General features: G+C 37.3%; 3 protein-coding genes and 1 pseudogene across 5 annotated transcripts in view; 1 reads left to right on the top strand and 3 right to left on the bottom strand.

Annotated features, from left to right (window-relative positions):
- The first annotated feature begins 1,994 nt into the window (after positions 1-1,994).
- On the top strand, positions 1,995-8,097 carry LOC131679275 (uncharacterized). Of its 3 annotated transcripts, none has more exons than XM_058959979.1 (4): positions 1,995-2,090; positions 5,270-5,453; positions 5,504-5,663; positions 7,537-8,097. In XM_058959979.1, the coding sequence occupies exons 1-4, from the start codon at positions 2,074-2,076 to the stop codon at positions 7,959-7,961; spliced, it is 786 nt and encodes a 261-aa protein (XP_058815962.1). In that variant the 5' UTR covers positions 1,995-2,073; the 3' UTR covers positions 7,962-8,097. The 3 variants fall into 3 exon arrangements, with proteins under 3 accessions (XP_058815962.1, XP_058815964.1, XP_058815963.1); XM_058959981.1 differs by lacking the exon at positions 1,995-2,090 and adding an exon at positions 2,108-2,190; XM_058959980.1 differs by lacking the exon at positions 1,995-2,090 and adding an exon at positions 2,459-2,680.
- A 202-nt stretch (positions 8,098-8,299) lies between these two features.
- On the bottom strand, positions 8,300-10,632 carry LOC131683256 (putative nuclease HARBI1; annotated as a pseudogene).
- A 142-nt stretch (positions 10,633-10,774) lies between these two features.
- On the bottom strand, positions 10,775-12,562 carry LOC131683255 (beta-chimaerin). Its single transcript, XM_058965085.1, has 4 exons — positions 12,376-12,562; positions 11,635-12,309; positions 11,179-11,568; positions 10,775-11,124 (listed from the first exon to the last, which is right to left on the bottom strand). The coding sequence occupies exons 1-4, from the start codon at positions 12,422-12,424 to the stop codon at positions 10,859-10,861; spliced, it is 1,380 nt and encodes a 459-aa protein (XP_058821068.1). The 5' UTR covers positions 12,425-12,562; the 3' UTR covers positions 10,775-10,858.
- A 4,681-nt stretch (positions 12,563-17,243) lies between these two features.
- The window catches only part of LOC131683259 (uncharacterized), a 116,590-nt gene continuing 114,964 nt past the window's right edge, over positions 17,244-18,869 (bottom strand). Inside the window, exon 3 of the transcript XR_009304456.1 lies at positions 17,244-17,260. The gene's annotated coding sequence lies outside the window, so the exon portion shown is untranslated. The remainder of the gene's footprint in view (positions 17,261-18,869) is intronic.

The following is an 18,869-nucleotide window of genomic DNA, read 5'->3' on the forward strand; positions in this document are numbered from 1 at the left end:
TGCTTGGCCAACTCTTCTGACAGCAGCAAACGGACGGCGGTTTGAATTTTGCGGGCGATGCTGCAAACGAACTGCTGTATGCTGATGCTGGAAACGAACTGAGCGTGAGCAACAGCATGCTGAGTTTTTATACCTGACTACAGCACAATGTAAGCTCGTCCTTTTTTGTGTTTTCCTCAATATGTGTTCTTCGTAGCTCCACACCTTTGTTGGCCGACCACATATTTTTGATAAAGAACAAAATTGAAATTGTGTTTCCACTACGGAGATTATCGAACACTCAGGGTAAAGAGAGTATTGTAATACGGCACCTTGGTAAAATGTTTGAGAATTGAAACCTTTTTTGAATGCGCCTAGTAAAAATGTTTTTCACTTCACTCCAGTTTGTTTCTGACCATATTTGCAATTTGCGTACTGAAATAAATCATAATTTAGGGTTTAACATAAATTGCTCTCCAGGGAGAAACAGTCCATGAAACAGAAAATGCAAACTTATTCTTTGAAATGATTTTAGTGGCCCTGAAAAGGGCCTTTTTTATAATGATACAAGTGAGTTCTACCTTTTCAACTTTCAAATCCATACAAAGTGCGTCCCTGCCGCTTCAGAGTATAGACGACATTCATTGCCGTTTTGCGCTTGGCGTGTTCAGTGTAGGTCACGGCATCTCGGATGACATTTTCTTGCACACCATCATCATTCGTAGATTAAATCGAAGATGCATTTTACACCACCACGACGAGCCAGACGCCGAATGGCGGATTTGGTGATTCCCTGCATTTTATCACGAAGAACCTTGCGATGACGCTTGGTACGGGAACGCAAACATGATACCGCTCATTGTACCGTCCGGACGAGCATGTTGCTCGTGTGGTAAGCGAGCACCCACTGATACAAAACAAGCTCGCGTGACCTGTATATATAATATTCCCGTATGTAATGAAACGCTTACATGCTCCTTTTTGACGGCTCTGCGTGGGATATGCTGGCAAATTGCGCATTTTCCTCGCTGTTTTCTGAAAATCCTTGTTTTGGTTTATTTATAGTAGTCGCAGTAATTTCGAAATTTAATCCGAAATACGTGCACAAATTTCCGATCAGATAGTGCAAAAATATTGCGATTTCGTCCAGTAGAACGGAAGATATTCGCATTTCAAATCTGGGAAAATTTCTCAACTGAAATTTTTGAAACGGGACCCCATATTGAAACGTTAGAAGTATTCTACTTCAAAAGTATACTGTCAAGCTCGCCCATTTACCCAGCAAGACAGAGTCAGTTTAGCCCAGGTATCTGCTACGCCGCCATGATTTCTATACCAACATCTAAAACGTCGCGTTAGGGTCGATCCACAATAAACAGAATCGATTTCATTCGACACAATTTTGTGAAACTCGAGTTCGTTCAATTTGTTGGTGAATCATGGTGAAAAGTTTTTGTTATTCACCGACATGTCCAAAACAACACTTTTCATCAATTGGCGGTGCAATATTTAAACTTTTTAACAAACATCTAAAGATTGAGGCATGCCGTGCCGTGTTTGAATAGTGAAGGTCGAGCTTTGAGCAAAACGAGCAGAACAATTTGAACTGTCAGTGGGGCCCATAATTTGTGTGCCCGCTGAGATGTTGACTTATGTCAGTTCAATGCAAATGGGATAGGGGTGCCATATACGTGGTTTAGCCCATTTACCGCGCCCTTCTGAAAATTATGTACACGGTTTAACCCTTTCGCAAATGGTGGTTGCTGAAGGGCGAAATCACGACTGGGATGCAAATTAGGCAATCCATTAGACGTTTGTTTGACAATTCAGCGGTGGGTTCTGTCAACAAGTCTACTCCTGCGAACAGAAAAACTCGTCCGACAAATAACTTTGTGGGGGTTATTCCGAACAGTCACTTTAGGTGAGGTGACACTTTATCTCACTCGCGCGATCACCGAAGTCACCTAAGGTGAGACGAGTCACTCACATGACTCTCTGTCACGCTATTCTGGTGTGTCACCGCATTCTGTTAGTCGTTTTAGGTGACATTTCAGTCATGTGAGTGAGTCGATGAAATAAAAACGAAAATAAGGGATGGCGACGGAAAAAAAGTAAGAATTTTTTTAGAATTGCGGGAACATCGTTGTGTTGTAAGATTATATTTTTGATTTGCAAATGATAGCAGAGTAAATAATTTTGCATTTGTAAAAAGTATGTAATATTTGCAATAGGCGACATTGTGTGCAAGTGTAATGAATTTCAAAAAAAAAAACTGTGGTGTTGATAGTTGAAATATTTTTCACTTTTACTTCGATTTATAAGCATGAATGATTCGTGCGATGAGGGTTTGCACTCGGCCAGTAGCAATTACAATTAATGCTAGGAATATTTTGTTTGGAGGGTGATCCGGCTCTACCGTGCAGCCGAGCCTACGGCGATAACCGTGCTATGTGGCTTGAGAAGACGTTTTTTTATTATCTAGTGAACAAAAGAACTTGTGCAATGTATAGTAAAAGGGAAAATAGGTTTATTCTGGGCAATTAGGACTTGGCGATATCATATCGCATTCTCTTATATCCTGAACAAATGTGTTTATTTTTTATAGATCGGTTCATATTTCATGCGGAATTTTTAGTTGAATAAATAGTGATGAAAGTTTATTAATAGCTGTGTAGAATTGTGCATAAATCGATTAAAAAAGGTGTGGTAATGTACATAAATATAACATTCCCGGTAACGTTCAGCCACCATTATGGTTGGTTCTAACTAGAATCGGTTGTGTCACTGGAGCCGGAATACGAATTAGAACCAGCCAGCATTCCAGCTGAGCTTAACTAGGTTCAAGTTGTTAGTCGGAATAAAGCACTATTTAAACCTTGCCGAACCGTTTTAATCACGATTCAGTACCGTGCACGGAGAAATATATTGTTCCATATCAAAATTTTGCTACATGCACTGTGTCGGACATAAGCACGGTGCTGAACCGGATTAGAAAAGTGTGATTTTTGCATAAGTAATTGCAAAAGCTCTTGCTTGCCATGTTTTACTGCTAACAAACGTTAGTTTATCCTATTGGATATTGAATTGCTTTAAGCTATTCAATTTCCACCAACTGATAAAATTAAGATTTGTGTTATGCCAGTTTTGCCGATCACAACAAGCACTCTGGAACCGCACAAAGTTCTAGACTGTATTGTAGATCAATCTGCAGCTGGACATCTGCTGTAGTTGTTTGTCATAACGGCTCGACGTCTGGGTCAATCAGCAGGTTTAACACATAATAGTTTTGTTCCAGTATCGATATCGATCTAGATAGGGGTTGATTGTTCATGTCATTATAGTTATGGTACCTACCACTTTTTTTATTATGATAAGATGATGCCGTCATGTGTGAGCGCAGCGTTGCATGTTTTGTCCTACCATTTGATTCTTAGATTGAATAGAGATAGCAGATGCCACTCCAATGAATAGGATATAAATACCTACAAATAATATATGATCGAATCATCTGCAGGTCTTCCGTACACCTTTTTATATAACAAGCACTGGAGACACCCAGGCGATTCGACGTGACCGTGTACTCATATCACACTTTTAAGAAAAAATGACAAGTGTAATAGTTCTTGGTGTAAAAACAGCAATACTTTTGATTCATGAAATAAGTAGTCTACAATAAAGATTATAGCCTCTAGCTACTGTAACTGCCTCCAGTGGCGGATCCAGGAGGAGGATCCTGGGGGTCCGGATCCTCATCCTGGATCCAAACAGTTTTTTGGGCTTCTCAGCAAATTTACCAGGAAACAATTATTCACACATTCTCTTTGGATTTAGAGATTTGATATCTTAGAAAAATTTATTGTGCATGACAAACTGCTTCTTTTGGCTGAAACGGTTTCAGGGTGATCCTTTAACCCTCAAAAAGGCTAGAGGTCTCAGAGGCCCGGCTAGTTACAGTTCTCCAGTTTCAATGAACTTGTAATTTGATCTACAAATGATCAAGCGTTTTCTGGCTTTTAATTCTCTCACTGATAAAACGAAAAAAAGAGGTTTTTGATTTCATTGGGTCTTAGGAGCGTTGCTTCTTGAAGTCACAATTTTAGCTTGCCTTTTTGAGGGTTAAATGTCAAAGCTGTATGACATTATTTCAAATTCTAGTTGAGATAGAATGATACTTCCTGCAATATTCTAGAGCAATCAATTCTGAGCAACTTTATTGAATATGCTAACTTTGTGTCCCTCAAAAAAGTAGTTTTCTTCGTACAGTTCTCGACAAACATATGATTACGGCTTAAAAGCCAACTGTCAAAATTCTCTTTGAAGGGAAAGTCCGGCAAACCGTTACCCGCCAACCACAGATGTTGGTAGTAAACAAAAGAGAAAAGTTTTCTCTTTTATAAACTACTGTGAACTGTGTTGGACCAGTTACAGTTTGTCCAGAATTTCCTTTCAAAGAGAATTTTGACAGTTGGCTTTTAAGCCGTAATCATATGTTTGTCGAAAGTTTTTAGTGTGATTTTTCTCATAAAAGTGCTCTGTGCACTTTTAGAGAATTATTGGGGGCGAAGGAAGAAAAATTTTATCTTGTCTGGCTCAAAAGTTATACATTATTTTCACTGAAAGATACGCCCTTTTTAAATGTCGATAGCTCAAAAGGGGACAAATGAAAATAGATTTTGATTAGATTTGAAGGGTTGTACTTTTGTCTACAGAATATTAAAAATGGAAAACGCGTTTTTGTCTTACTCAAGTAAATCAAATTTGGGTAAAAGCATTTTTGCATATAATCCTACAATGTTAATATTAACAAATATTTGTTTGACGCAGATTCTGTGAAATCTTGCCGAGACTTTCCAAGGTTCAGATACATTCACAGGCTTTCAGATATGTTAATGACCCTATTTTGGACCTATTCGTTAGGGTGCTGTACTATATCACCAATGACTCGACCTATAATTTGCCCCCAATTTGATCTGTCTGTAAAATTTTTGGGCATTGGGATTAGAGGTGTGTGCCGTCCCGCCACATCGTCGATTTCAGGTAAAAATTGTCAGCCCGCCGACAATTTTTACCTGAAATCGACGTCGCACACCTCTAACTGGCAAAATGCGCCTTATACGTAACCAATTACGGAATCGGTTCGGCTGTTAACACTTATCAGTATAGTTCCTAACATTTAGTCTAACATTTTCAAATCATTTTCTGGCTTTTATTGTTATGTCTAATGTACTATTCATTGTTATATGTTTGCATAGCACGATTATGATAAAACCCTATCTCACGCATTATATAGGTTGAAAGTTACAAACCAGAAGCAATTTGCTTTAATGAATGAACATCCTCATATTGCAAAAGGCTCTAAATTCGCGGAGAACGAAAACTTTTCGAAGGACGACTTCAACACCCTCTGGTTTGATATCAGTTTCAAACTGAATGGTTTAGGACCTCCGATCCGAACAGTGGCTGAATGGCAGAAGGTATGTTTTTATTTGTAATATTCATCGATGCTCACTTTTACTCATTTTAGGTTTGGGCAGACTTAAAACTCAAAACGAAGAAGAAACTACAACATAACAAAAAAGAATGCAAGACCACAGGCGGTGGACCAAATAAACAGTGTCCAATTTCACCTATGGAGGAATCGATCGTCAATTTATTATCCTTAAATAAAACTGTCGAACATACAGGTATTTATAGAGAGTCATGTTTACTTCATTTCTCCCTAGTATAGTCAATGCCACCGTGCCTGTAGTGCATGTTTGGTTAATTATAGAACATGCTATTGTTTTTTTTGCAAATTTATTACCATGAAATCGTCAAAATAATTGATTTTGATGAGTTGTTTTAGTAATTTCAGTAGCTTTCAGTGTGTACACCACCAGTCTGGTGGTACGTCTTTTTTTCTTAAATACGTTTGTTTATTTAGGTATTTAGGGGCGGCTTGCTCCCCTCTTATATCTGTTCCAGCTCAAACCCGGAAGTATTCTTGGTTTCCGTGATAACTTAACTGTACGCAAAGAATTGCGAAGCCTATCGAAACAGTACAGATGGGCCTAAATTTAAGCAAGGGTCGTGGGTGAATTCGAAACGCTGGTAAATCTATATAGCGTTAGCAATATAGCAATATATTTTGGTTATGGGGAGAGGAGTATCAGAGCCGTACCGTGACCTTCTGGCGTCCTTAGCGAAGTCTTAGTTTTGCACCCCTTTGGGGTGAACATTTTTTTATAGTTTCATTTTCGAACAATGATTTTGTATGTACATGGAAATGGCTCCACTCTCCTATGGCGGTGATCACAAAGACATTTGCAGTATTGTCGGCGAATATACCGTAGTAAAAATGAATCCCCTCGAAGAAAGACTTCAGATGTAAAGGCTTAAAGAATTTCAGATAGACATGTGAATATAACATACGTTGTATAACATTTCACTGACACAAACTCGAGGTGTTTCAGTGCGATAACACCAAGTTCTTTCTAGATTTGGGAGGGTCAAAGTAATATTACAATGCAGTCGGATATATCCTCATTTAAGGTAATCACATAAAAAGTTTTGTTGACTTGACCAAACAGTTTCGATTAAAAACCGTTAGGAATGTCACCCCCAGACTTACCACATGTATGCACACACAGAAAATTTTTTTTGGTGAAAATAAGTTTTTCACTCTTAGCAAAAACAACCAACGCATACTCTTAGTTTGAAAGTAAAATTTTTATTTTGAATACTATTCTTCATTAGCTAAAAAGAAAAACTTATTTTGATTATTATTCTTGATTAATTAAAAAGTTTCACTTTCAACCTAATAGTAGGCATTGGTTGTTTTTTGCTAAAAGCGGAACACTCTTACTTTTACCAATATTTTTTCTGTGTGCAGGGTTGTCCTTTAGCTAGTCTTTCATTTTATTATATCTTTCGTAATTTATGTCTCTGCCTTCGTATTCTTTAAGTTTTCACTTTGCGCCGAGTTTTAGGCCTGGGCATAAATAAACTCTCCTGAAAAGACACAGATTACGACTACCCGCTTAAAAACATTGATAGAGTTCGGTTGGACCATATTTGAGCTTCCTTTGGATCAAAGAATCACTGCACGCTACGACTCTGAGAAGTATATTGCGATTATACCTGGGAAAAGGATAATGTAACAAATTGAAGAAAACCCTATGCAAATATGTACGGCCTAAAGTGCACGTTGAAATGTCTGTGCACCACTAAACCTGTTTACCTCTGAGAAGATTGCCCCTTCTGGCTGGCACGTGAGCGCTTCTGGTTGGTGTTTAAGCTACAACATATCGTACACAGCTTAATAATGACATCTACGGTTTTTTAAGCTTTGATAGTCTGCTGCCAGAATATATCACGTGGCATTTTCTGTATACCTTTTGGGATTGGAATGGAAAGTTTCAATGAAAAACAATGGAGCAATGGTAGACTTTTACATATACCTTGTTTATTTGCTCCATGTATCATTCTGCTTCTGTCTCTTCTATTCATGTGTCTAATATTGCGAATGTACATTTGACTCTTAAATTTGCATCTAATTTTTTTTTTTCGTTCCCACAGGAAAATATTTCGGAATCCAAACCTCTCAGATAGCAGACCATTTGCTTGAAGACGCTGAGCCGACTACTACTGGTCAAATTCAGATTCATACGGAGCTTGAAAACTCAGATCTAACTAACAGCAATGTGAGCAGTGACATCAACAATTATGCTACCTCGAAAAAATCTGAAGCAAGCGATAGCTTTCGAAACTACCGAAAAACGTTACTGACAACTCAAACGAATTGTCTAATAGATATAAGAGAAAACGCCAAAGAATGTGCTCGATATGCTAGAAAGATGTATAAATTAGAAGAGGATAAATTTAAGTTTAAAAAGAAGGTGTTAGAAGCCAAAGAGAAACGAAAGAGCGAACAATTGCAATTTCAATTGCAGTTACTCGAGTATAAAAAACAGAAACTTGCTTTACTAACAGGAACAAAGTAAAGCTTTCGAATCTTTTGCCTGTAATGGCTTGAATGTTTCAAGCTTTAATTTATTTTAAGATGGGAGACGCAATAAGCAATCGAAAATATACAAGACTTTCAACCCCTTGCCTCCAGTGTGGTGTACTATTTAATTTGAGTCAACGTCTGATATATTGATAGTTAAGCTTTGATAGATAAGCTTATTGAAGTCCTACTTCATTAATTACTTGACATCTAATGGATTAATTATGTATATGCGTAATTGATCCACTAGATGTAAAGTAATTAATGAACATAACAAATATTCTAATTAGAGGTTTTCAACAATAAAATGCCTGTTGATTCTAAGGTCGACAAAATAACAACGAATTATTTTTATTTGTTCTTTTTTTCATTTCTTAAATCTACGATATTTTAATATTAATCAACGTATCTGCGTATTGTCATTTCGATGTATTAATACATTAAATGTTTTGTTTTTACAGTAGGTAACTCATTATTTCTTGTCTTATGCTGTTTCCTGAGGCTCCCACCGCATCATTCGTTTGTATTACTTCTTCAAAAGTTTCTATTCCGTGTTCGATATTTTGGTCCTCCACGTTCATTTTAAACTTAAGTCTTAAATTATGCAAGGCACAACATACATTGATAATTTGACTAGCCTTTGCAGGTCTATAATGCAATTGTCGTGCTCCTAAAATGCAGCGGAACGTGTTCTTCAGAACACCAATCGTTCTCTCGATAGTAATTCGAGTCTTGGAATGGATTTCATTGAACCTTGCTTCTTGATCAGAACAACTATGAGAACTTCTCCTAAATGGTGTTATTAGGTAAGGTTTCAAAGGATATCCGGCATCTCCTGCAAAAATATACAAAGTAAACTGCTCAAAGCGAACGATATTCCTGTTAAAAATCACCTACCAAGTAACCACGTACTCTTTTCGCCGTTCGCATGATTTTCTGCAAGGAGCGCGTTCAACTCACTTCCGTTCCAAATAAAGGAGTCGTGGCAAGAACCAGGATGATTGGCATCGACAAATCGTACATATAAATTATGATCACATACCTAAAAATTGAAAACAAAATATTTTTTATATGCATTGTACTGCCGCTAGAAGCATAACTGTCCCATGTGCTATGGGAATCCCTATACACATGTGACAATTATGCTTCTAGCGGCAGTGTACATGTCTGCATGTACTCAGTTAGATCAATTGATTGATGCTATAAATATAGTTTTTCGTGTTTGAAAGTATGAATTTATTTTGTTTATATTTACCAACATTACGTTCAAGCTATGAAAACCTTTACGGTTATAATATAGATGCTGGTCTCTCGGTGGCGCGATTATTCTAACGTGAGATCCGTCTACACATCCGATAACTCCCGGGAATCCAGTTTTATTGCGAAATCCAGCCTTTATTTCATTTTTTCTGCTTCACTTATTGGAAATTTTATCTCCGAGGGACACAAAATTTCCTCCATAACGTTTAAAAAAGCTGACAAAGTTTTGGAAATGGACGATTGAGTCAGTCCAACGTATAAATCGTTACCACACCCCTTCTGGTAGGATCCTTCAGCAAAAAACCGTAGTGCAGCAGCTAGTCTAATAATTGGAAGAACTGAAGAGGATCTAATAACTGGATTACAGTTATCTTCCAAAATTTGGAGCAGATAGAGGAATAAATCTTTTGAAACACGAAAATATTTCATAAACCTAAACCAACAAATGAAAATGTAATTAATTTCAACATCTAGACAATTGGGCTTATTCTGCATTCAAAGGCGTAATGCAGAATAAGGTTAAATAAATTTATGAGTACTTACTCTTCATTTGGCATTTCCAACGGATTCGAGCTATCCCTAATTTTCCGACGGTTGAGCACAACATTATCATCTTCCTCGTCAGCACTGCTATCGAACCAAATATCTAAACTACACATTTCGTTTTGAAAGTAAAAAAAATGTTTCTGCTCAATATATCAATGTGCTTATAGTCGTTCGCATTAAAAAAGTAATCACGACACTATTGACATGTTCATTAGAATATCGCCAAACATCGCAACAAACAAAAAACAATTAAAAATTTTCATCGACCTCTTCACCCTATTCGCATCGTCACTCACATCAAAACATCGAGTCACATTTTTATCCGTATTCCCTTAGTCACCCAATGTGACAACATTTGTCACCTCGGTGACATCTCTCACTTTAAGTGAGGTGACTCGAAAATTTCCGATCACCTTAGTCACGTGAGATTTGTGTCACCTCACCGAAAGTGACCGTCAGAATAACCCCCTGTTAGTCCGATTCGTTTGATGTTGGATCGAGTCAACGATATTGTCGGACGTCGCACCCCTCGGAGTAACGTCAGAATAAGTAAACAAGAAATAATCAGCTGATCAGAAACGTCTCATGGATTGCCTAATTGGGCGTAAGCATTTTTTTAGTTTCTACCCACTAAAAGCACATAGGAATTAAATTCTTTGATATATTGTCATAAGGTTTAACCAAAAGCGGACCCTACACGGGACGAGAATATTGTCAATAAAAGTATTGTCAAGACTGTTTCAATACGTCAATCCCATTTGATTTCCACATGATCAATATTTTCAAGATACCCTTACACGATCAATATATTGATCAATAATCGATTTATTGACAATATTTCTGTAGGTGTAGGGTCCGCTAAAGATGCTTCCGGAAAAACATGGTCATAAAGTAATTTATACCTACAATAAAAACTACATTTAGAAATGCATCGCCGAATATTGAAACTGATTTTTCTCCATTTGAGTACATTGCGACTTAGGCCCTAATGAAAGATCTGTGTCGAGATAACAGAGATATCGATACGTTTTATTAAAATCATTAACCTACCTCTAGCAAAATACTCAATCATTTAGTAATTTCCTTTCAAAGGAAAATAGCTTTACAATGTGTTATCATAGCTGTCAACATATTGATTTCTTGAGATAAATCGGTCATGTGTGGTGGAGTGGCTATTAATGTTGGTGCAAAAACGGTTGCAAGATTTGGCTCATTCATTTTGTTGAAGGTGTGATGTGAAGCTATTCGATTCAGATGTTGGAGTATATACTTCAAACAGTTAAAATGGGCCACTGGTAATTGTTTTACTGCTTCGCGAAGTGAAATCACTTGTTCTCCAACCATCTTATAGGCTATAAAATAAGAAAACATTAGAAAAGTGGTGGAAAGATAATTTATCTAATTACTCATTGATTGTATAAAGGACGGATAGGCATGAAATGTGACCAAAGGAACTGGAAGCAGCCGTAAATACAGTTTCAGCACTCCAGAGATTACATTAATATTACTATACGCAAGTGCGGACATGTCAGCCTTTTCTCCATCCTTATCGAGCGCCATCTTCAATGCTTCAATTTCGTCAGCGAATCCAGAAATTCGGTAAATACCTTCTTGTAACATGCCGTGTCGTTCTACTTCTTCGACACATTTTCTCACAATGAAAGGTATTTTACACTTGTGAGCTGTAACCAGCGTTGTTAGGTCTACACCAAAAATTCCACGAAGTCGTTTAAGGTCTGGGACACATTTTGATGGCACCAATTCAGAACACTTTATATGCGCTACAAAGCTACAATCTAAATGGACAGGTAAAACTAGAAACTCCTCACCAAAAAGTGTTACTCAGTTACGGTCATACAAACCTTCGCATTTTACACCTTGTGATGTAAACCCCCAGAGAAAATTCGCACAGAATTCACACCAATTCAGTCCTTTGAAGGTGTGCGTTTTAAAAACGTGATTCTTCTCATAAATTTCAGGTAATATATCGTCGTTAGTTTTTGCGACTATATTATAACAATCTGTTTCGCTAGCATTCATTGATGGGCTATTATCATTCAGCATAGATAGTTTGGAAGACTTTCGAAGCTCATCAGACAAAGCTCGTAATTTACGTCTATTCAGAGTCATATATGGGCTTTGTTCATAGCAGTTTTTTGTTTGACACATCATTTGCTGGATTATTGGTCCAGCATGCATACGCATGTAAAAGTCTACAAGTCCATCTGCCACCAAATCATGAACACTGTCAAATTTTTTAAAATTTTCCCTCAGAAAATGACCCTTATCCATCGTATAAAAAATTTTGAAATGTTTCGTCTTCCGACAAAATCGTAGACTTAGGGTCCAGTAATCCTCAGCTCCTGGGCTTTGTCGTATCAAGTATGATCCATCCGGCTTGTCGCAAAGTATGGCATCACAATCTTTGTGATTCATTGTGCCATGGTATTCACAGCCGTAGAAATCTGGTTGAGCTTCGTTTAAGGCTTCGCACATAATTGCTTTGGGTGTGGGAGCTTCCAGTTGAATTTTATATACTATACAAGGATTAAAATAGATTTGATTGAACACACCCTTATTACTTCGGAGAATGGTAATCTTACACTCAGGTTTCCACACTTTTTGGTTCGAAAATGACGGATCTTTTGCCATCGTTTCAATTCAGGAGTTTCCAAAGAAAGAAATCAAGCATGATTTTTGAAAACAGCGAAACTCGCATTTGACACAAACAGAGAAAACGGCGATGACATTTTCGAAGTTTTGTTTTAAATGTTATTTAACCCTTTCATGCCCAACTTTTTTCTAGTGCATGTAGGGTTTCAAAACTATTTTTCCGTGAAAACGGTTGGGTCAAGAAACACGAAAAGCCTATTTTCATCAAAGAGAATAGGAAAAGAGACGAATAGTGTGAAGCCAAAAATACCTTATTGAGCAGACCAATCGTGCAATGTAAATAAACATTACTCATGTCTGAGTTGGAGGAGATAAGTATTGTAAATCTATCAAAAAAAAAAATTGAATTTTCGTCAGAATTTAGTGCAATCGTGATTGTAAGGTGCATTCTAGAGTCTATGTATGAGTAAAAACAAGTTTTAGAATTATTTCATCTCTTTGTTTCAAAATGCGCATCGTTTGATAAACAAATCCAACGATCGACAAAAGGTTTGTTTTCAAAATATAATAGGAGTCATTTAAAGTGCTCAAAGAGAATAGTGAAAGAGACGCAGAGTGAAAATCAGTCAAAACGGCAACACTCCCTTTACGATGATTTCAACACTAGAATTTGGCAACCGTTTCCAAAGGCAGCACTTTAAATGACTCCTATTATATTTTGAAAACAAACCTTTTGTCGATCGTTGGATTTGTTTATCAAACGATGTGCATTTCGAAACAAAGAGATGAAATAATTCTAAAACTTGTTTTTACTCATACATAGACTCTAGAATGCACCTTACAATCACGATTGCACTAAATTCTGACGAAAATTCAAATTTTTTTTTGATAGATTTACAATACTTATCTCCTCCAACTCAGGCATGAGTAATGTTTATTTACATTGCACGATTGGTTTGCTCAATAAGGTATTTTTGGCTTCACACTATTCGTCTCTTTTCCTATTCTCTTTGAAAGTGCTGCCTTTGGAAACGGTTGCCAAATTCTAGTGTTGAAATCATCGTAAAGGGAGTGTTGCCGTTTTGACTGATTTTCACTCTGCGTCTCTTTCACTATTCTCTTTGATTTTCATAAAGATAGGTGCTTCCATGGCAGTGCTAGAAGCTGGTCAATTTTTACCTTGTAATGCTCAAAGCAATTCTCCTAGAATAATGACAATAGTCCAATTACGTAGAAAACGTAGCCAACGACAGTCTAAATTGATAAGTTTTATCAGTTTTCAATATTATTGCACCATAACGAAGATATACGAAAAAATCATTTTCCGTCGTCAACGTAAACTATCCCTGGCAGCACTGCTCCATCGGAATCCAATCAGACTAATTGCAATAACTTCAGTTCTAGAGCTGATCCTTGTAACTGTTAATACTCAAATTAAAGGCAATAATCACATTAATGAGCCTTACTTGTTTTTGTGAGCAAATCTCGCCTCAATTAAAAGTTATAGCTGTTTAAAAACGTTGTTGTCCACAAACAACATGGGCATGAATGAGTTGAAAGCCATACCGATTTTTACACCAATTATTCAGCTAAAATGCTCACCAAAGATGTCTTTTCATTGAATGGAGCGAACATTCGCGATCAAGACATTTAAAAGAGCGGATTGAAGAAAAATTAAAGTTACGATGTTATTAGTATCACGCTCACAGTTTCGTCGTTTTACTTTCGTTAGTTTTGGTATCTTTGTTGCACTTACGTTATTTCAGTTTCGTCAATTGTGGTGACTAATCGTCGCTGTTGTGCTATCTTATGACAAGCGCCATTTAGCACATTTCGAGAAAAACGATTTTTAAAGTTTGAGATTGAATATCTTGAAACTTATAAACGGTAAAAACAATTCAAAGAAGACAATTAATGCTTCTATCTATTCTGTACTAAACTCTCAAATATCACGAAGCTCGGTTGACTATATTGCGAGTTTTCACTATAAATGTAAACAAAAGTCGCACTTATACGTGTCGTAGGCGTGTATTGATGACAAAATTTGTATGGCGTGTCATAATTGTGCATGGAAAATTTTCCATAGAAAAAAAGCATCAATTATTAACTTTTATTATCTTCGGCTTTATTCGGCCTAGAAACAATCGATGAGATGCATTTTGAAGGAAATTGAGCAAGCAATCTAGAAAAAATAGTAATTTTTAATTTCAGTGTTGCCAAACATGAAATATTGCCAATTTAAAAGCAAAACTGCATATTTCTCGCAATACATGTATTTTTATTTTAAAAATTATTATGCCATTGTGTTCCTCAGACATTTTTACATATAAAAACATCTAAAACTTCTACATTACTTAAGCGAATCCCAAGATAAAGTGATTTAAAGCAAAAAACTGACAATTTCTTATCACTTTTTTCGCTATATCTCAGTAACCAAGCAAATTTTTAAAATTCTGAAAACGCCATTTTGTAGAGAATTTTCAGATTAGTAATGTTGCATATCTAACTCAGTTTACCCCAAAATGGCGTTTGTCATAAGATAGCACAACAGCGACGTAATCTTATCATTTTTTAATCAATTCTATGACTGAACTGTTCCGCTGAGGCAGTATGCCAATGAGGACAACCAACATTTGTAGTTTGTCACTTTTGAGCTGTGTGTTGAAGAGAAATAAAGGTTACGTTATTCTGAGCATCACTCTGACACTTTCGACATTTTTAATTAGTCGATTTTAATATATCATTTTTGCTCGCATTGTCACAAGTATTTAGATTTGATCTACTGTAGGATAGATTTAGAGAATCGAAAATAAAAATGTGCTGAAAGTGCATCAATGGTGCTTAGAATAACATAACTTGCATTCTTTTTCTCTAAAATATTGGCTAGAATTAGGGAACTCCGTGCTCTTGTTCCCCTTATAGAAACATTACCTATATTGAGCATTTTAGTAGAAAGATTGTAGTATATTTTAATGATTTAGTTACAAAAACCGATTAAATTAAAATAACGTAAGTTTTGCAGCAGTACCAAACCTAACGTTACTAACATGACGAAACTGTATTTATGCACTGTTGATGTGTCAGTTGTTTGTTCGTCATTATTTCGACTGCGCATTTTTCAGCTGCATTACCGAATAATGAAACGAAAGTTTGTCAGTATGTACATTAAGATGCGTAGAATGCGGGGGAGTGATACTCTCAGTTTGTTTACATTTGTTAGTTACGGTGTTTTCAAAAATCATGCTTGAAATACCCATATAACTAACGTGGTTTTTGTTTGAGGCAAAACTGAGTCAGTTCCTAACCCCAACTGCTGTCAAAATGTATGAACTGACCAGCGGTGCCAACCTTCCAGATTTATCTGGATTCTTCCAGATTTTTAATGTGGTTTTCGTTTGAGGCGAAACTGAGTCAGTTCCTAACCCCAACTGCTGTCAAAATGTATGAACTGACAGCGGTTGGGGTTAGAACCTGACTCAGTTTCAGGTTCAAGCGAAATCGCCATAAGTCTCGTCCAGACCAAAGGCGTTGTTTACTTATATAAAGGCTCGCACAGAATGAAGCCAAATCTACCAATCAAACATGCTACCGGCTACCTATCGTGCAAAGTAAACAAACATACTTCTTCAGCAATGCCCTCATGCGTGCTCGCAAGGGGAGTATTGTTATTGGAAGGGAAAATATTACAATAATAGGAGTGAAAAACTATTTGTTTATATATTTACCTTTTCCCATTTCTTATATTGCTTACAAAAATCAGCAAGTTAACAAGAACGTGATGAATGCATATTTTAATTGATTCACCGAACCTCTACAGTGCCATTGAACGACTATCAGGCTTATTTTCCCTTTTTGTGTAGTTGATAAATTCACGAACGGAGCGTTACAAAACACTATTATCTAATTGCGCGTATTGTGACATTCTAAAAGAGATTATAACTACTAGAGGTCGCATGTCGCTGTTAACACTGAAAATTTATCATCTCGCTCTTACATATGCTAGGCCCATTAGTTTGACACATATTGCCCCGTGTACAGACATGTCAAAGTAATGGGATACAATATGCTAGAGCGAGACCCCATGTTACAGTCCGTGAATACATGGAGACAGTAGCGCTTTGCTCCCTCTAGTAATTATAAGGTTTGTTCCAGTACACAGAAGTCACTCCCTGTTGCTCCGGAGCAAAAAAATTTTGCTCCTTTTCACTCCGATTTGCTACCAGAAGATGAAAAAGAAGAGAAGACAATACAGGAACGCTTTTCTCCCTGTTTGCTCCGGAGTACTTCCAGTTTCTCATGGTACTGGAACAAACCTATAATCTCTTTTGACATTCTTCTTCAAAGATATTTATGGTAAGTGATTTCATAAGTGTTGCCAGGTTTGATGAAACGTTTTCATTACAAGTGACGAGACTCGTGACGTCCCGAAAATTTCTCTCCAGCGCGATAAAAAAAACAAATACGGCTTTGCGCCGCTTCGGTTCCTAGGCCTCGGTTATGCGTCTAAGCCGCATCGAAATGGTACCCCTTAAACAGAGGTTCCTGAAGGGTATCGGATGGTTACCGGAACCTAGTAAAGTTCAACCGAGGAGCCGGAAGTCTAGCTGGTTCTAATTCGTTTTCAGGCACCAGTAACAAAAGCGATTCTAACTAGTCGCTCCAGCACCCTGTTGAATTCTAACAATTTCACCACCTGGGCGCCAGTTTGACGATATAAAACGAACTTTGTTTACTTTCGACAAGTTTTGATTCGAGCCAACAACATCCAGCTCTCTTAAGAATGTATCCTGCAATGTGGTACACTAGATTACGTTCTGAGTATCGAACACGCTATCGTCAAAAATCTTCAGAATACTCCAACTCCACAAGATCCACCTGAAAAAAGGAAGACATTTTAGGCCAAGACTATGTTTGGTACTACCTGGTTTACTTTTTCTTCCATCTGTTCATTATACTCTTTTTGATCTGATCTGATTTGATTTGTTTGATTTACTGATGCCTTCGGTTAAGTTCATTAACCATTTTATATCGTCCAACTTATAAGATAATGAAGGAATTTGTGAAATGCGTGGAATAAAATGATTTGTTAAATAACATTAAAAAAATAAAAATCAACGAATAGCCAATCCAAGTTACTGCAAAAGTCTTGTTTTGGTATTATAGTATAACATTGGACTTCACTGCAAATGGTTATTATTGTTCTGTCACAGTGACATGGTTTCCGCTTAAAATAACTTGAAAAATCCGCTTAAAATAACCTGAGTCCTGCGATGACTCAAATTCTTTGAATAAATTTAAACACGTTATTCATTGATTAAATAGCATTCAATAAATCAGATGAAATAATGTTTGAAATGGTTTTCGCTGGGATGTTCCGTTTGCCACGATAAAGTTGCTTAATTTTTCATTCAGTATGAATTTATTTTGTGATTTGATCAAAGTCACTGAAAGTTTCAGCAAATATTCCGGTTGCCAGAAAAACATAAATAGTCTGTATTCCACGCAGTGTTGCGCATTCCTCTGTACGGAACTCTATATTGTATACAGACTCTAGTCCAGACATACAAGGTTTGTTCCAGTACACGGAAGTCCCCAGTGAGCAAATTTTCTGGCAAAGACCGCTCTGCTAGATTTCTGTAAGTCTTGGTTTGGCGGCCCTGTCAGAGTGCTGCGCGTATCTTGTCGGGTTAGTTGAGCTAGGGCAAACTCGGTTTCGCTCGCGTTTTCTGGCAAGCTTTGACAGGAACCGAGCAATACCCTGGCATAACTCGGACATAAACTGTACAAAGATCCTGTCAATTCCTACCTGGTAGAATTTAGCACGAATCGCGCAAAACATCTGACAAAGATGTGGTAGGAAGCGTGCAGAGATCTTGGCCGTACATTTCTGGCTCGATTCTGGATAAAAGCACAGAAAACAGACATCCATGATCGAACAAAAATATTTAAAAAACGTGTGTAAACATTTGAATTAATATACGAAAAACACTTGCGCCGCCACACCAACCTATCCCAACTATCCGTCAAATCCATTCCGGAACCGGTTCGAAATCCTGGATGGATTCAGCATGGAATCTAGCTCAAAGAAAACAACCGATTCCGACTCTATCGGTTGACGCATTTGAGCTGGAATTCATGCTGGAAGTCCGAATCGGTTCCGGACTAGTTTGACTGGGTAGAGGAATAACCGCTGTCAATTCTGTCGCACTCAGCCACAAAAAAACATGACGACAGTAGCGCACCTGGTTTAGATATCCAAACTACTTTCGAAACCGTTAGAGATTTTACACAAGTTGAATGCTGAAGATGGACGTCTGTTCTCTGTGATAAAAGTGAGCAGCATTGGTTGGGTTAACCGCTTCTGTCAGAAACGGTTGTAGCATTTGAGCGAATTCGTTGCCAGAATTCTCGCATAAATCGCGCAAAATGCTCGCTGAAACTCTGCCAGAATCAATTTCTCTTTGTTCAACTTTTGCTAACTTTC

The sequence above is a fragment of the Topomyia yanbarensis genome, chromosome 2, assembly GCF_030247195.1.
Source record: "Topomyia yanbarensis strain Yona2022 chromosome 2, ASM3024719v1, whole genome shotgun sequence".
Taxonomy (NCBI): Eukaryota; Metazoa; Arthropoda; class Insecta; order Diptera; family Culicidae; genus Topomyia; species Topomyia yanbarensis.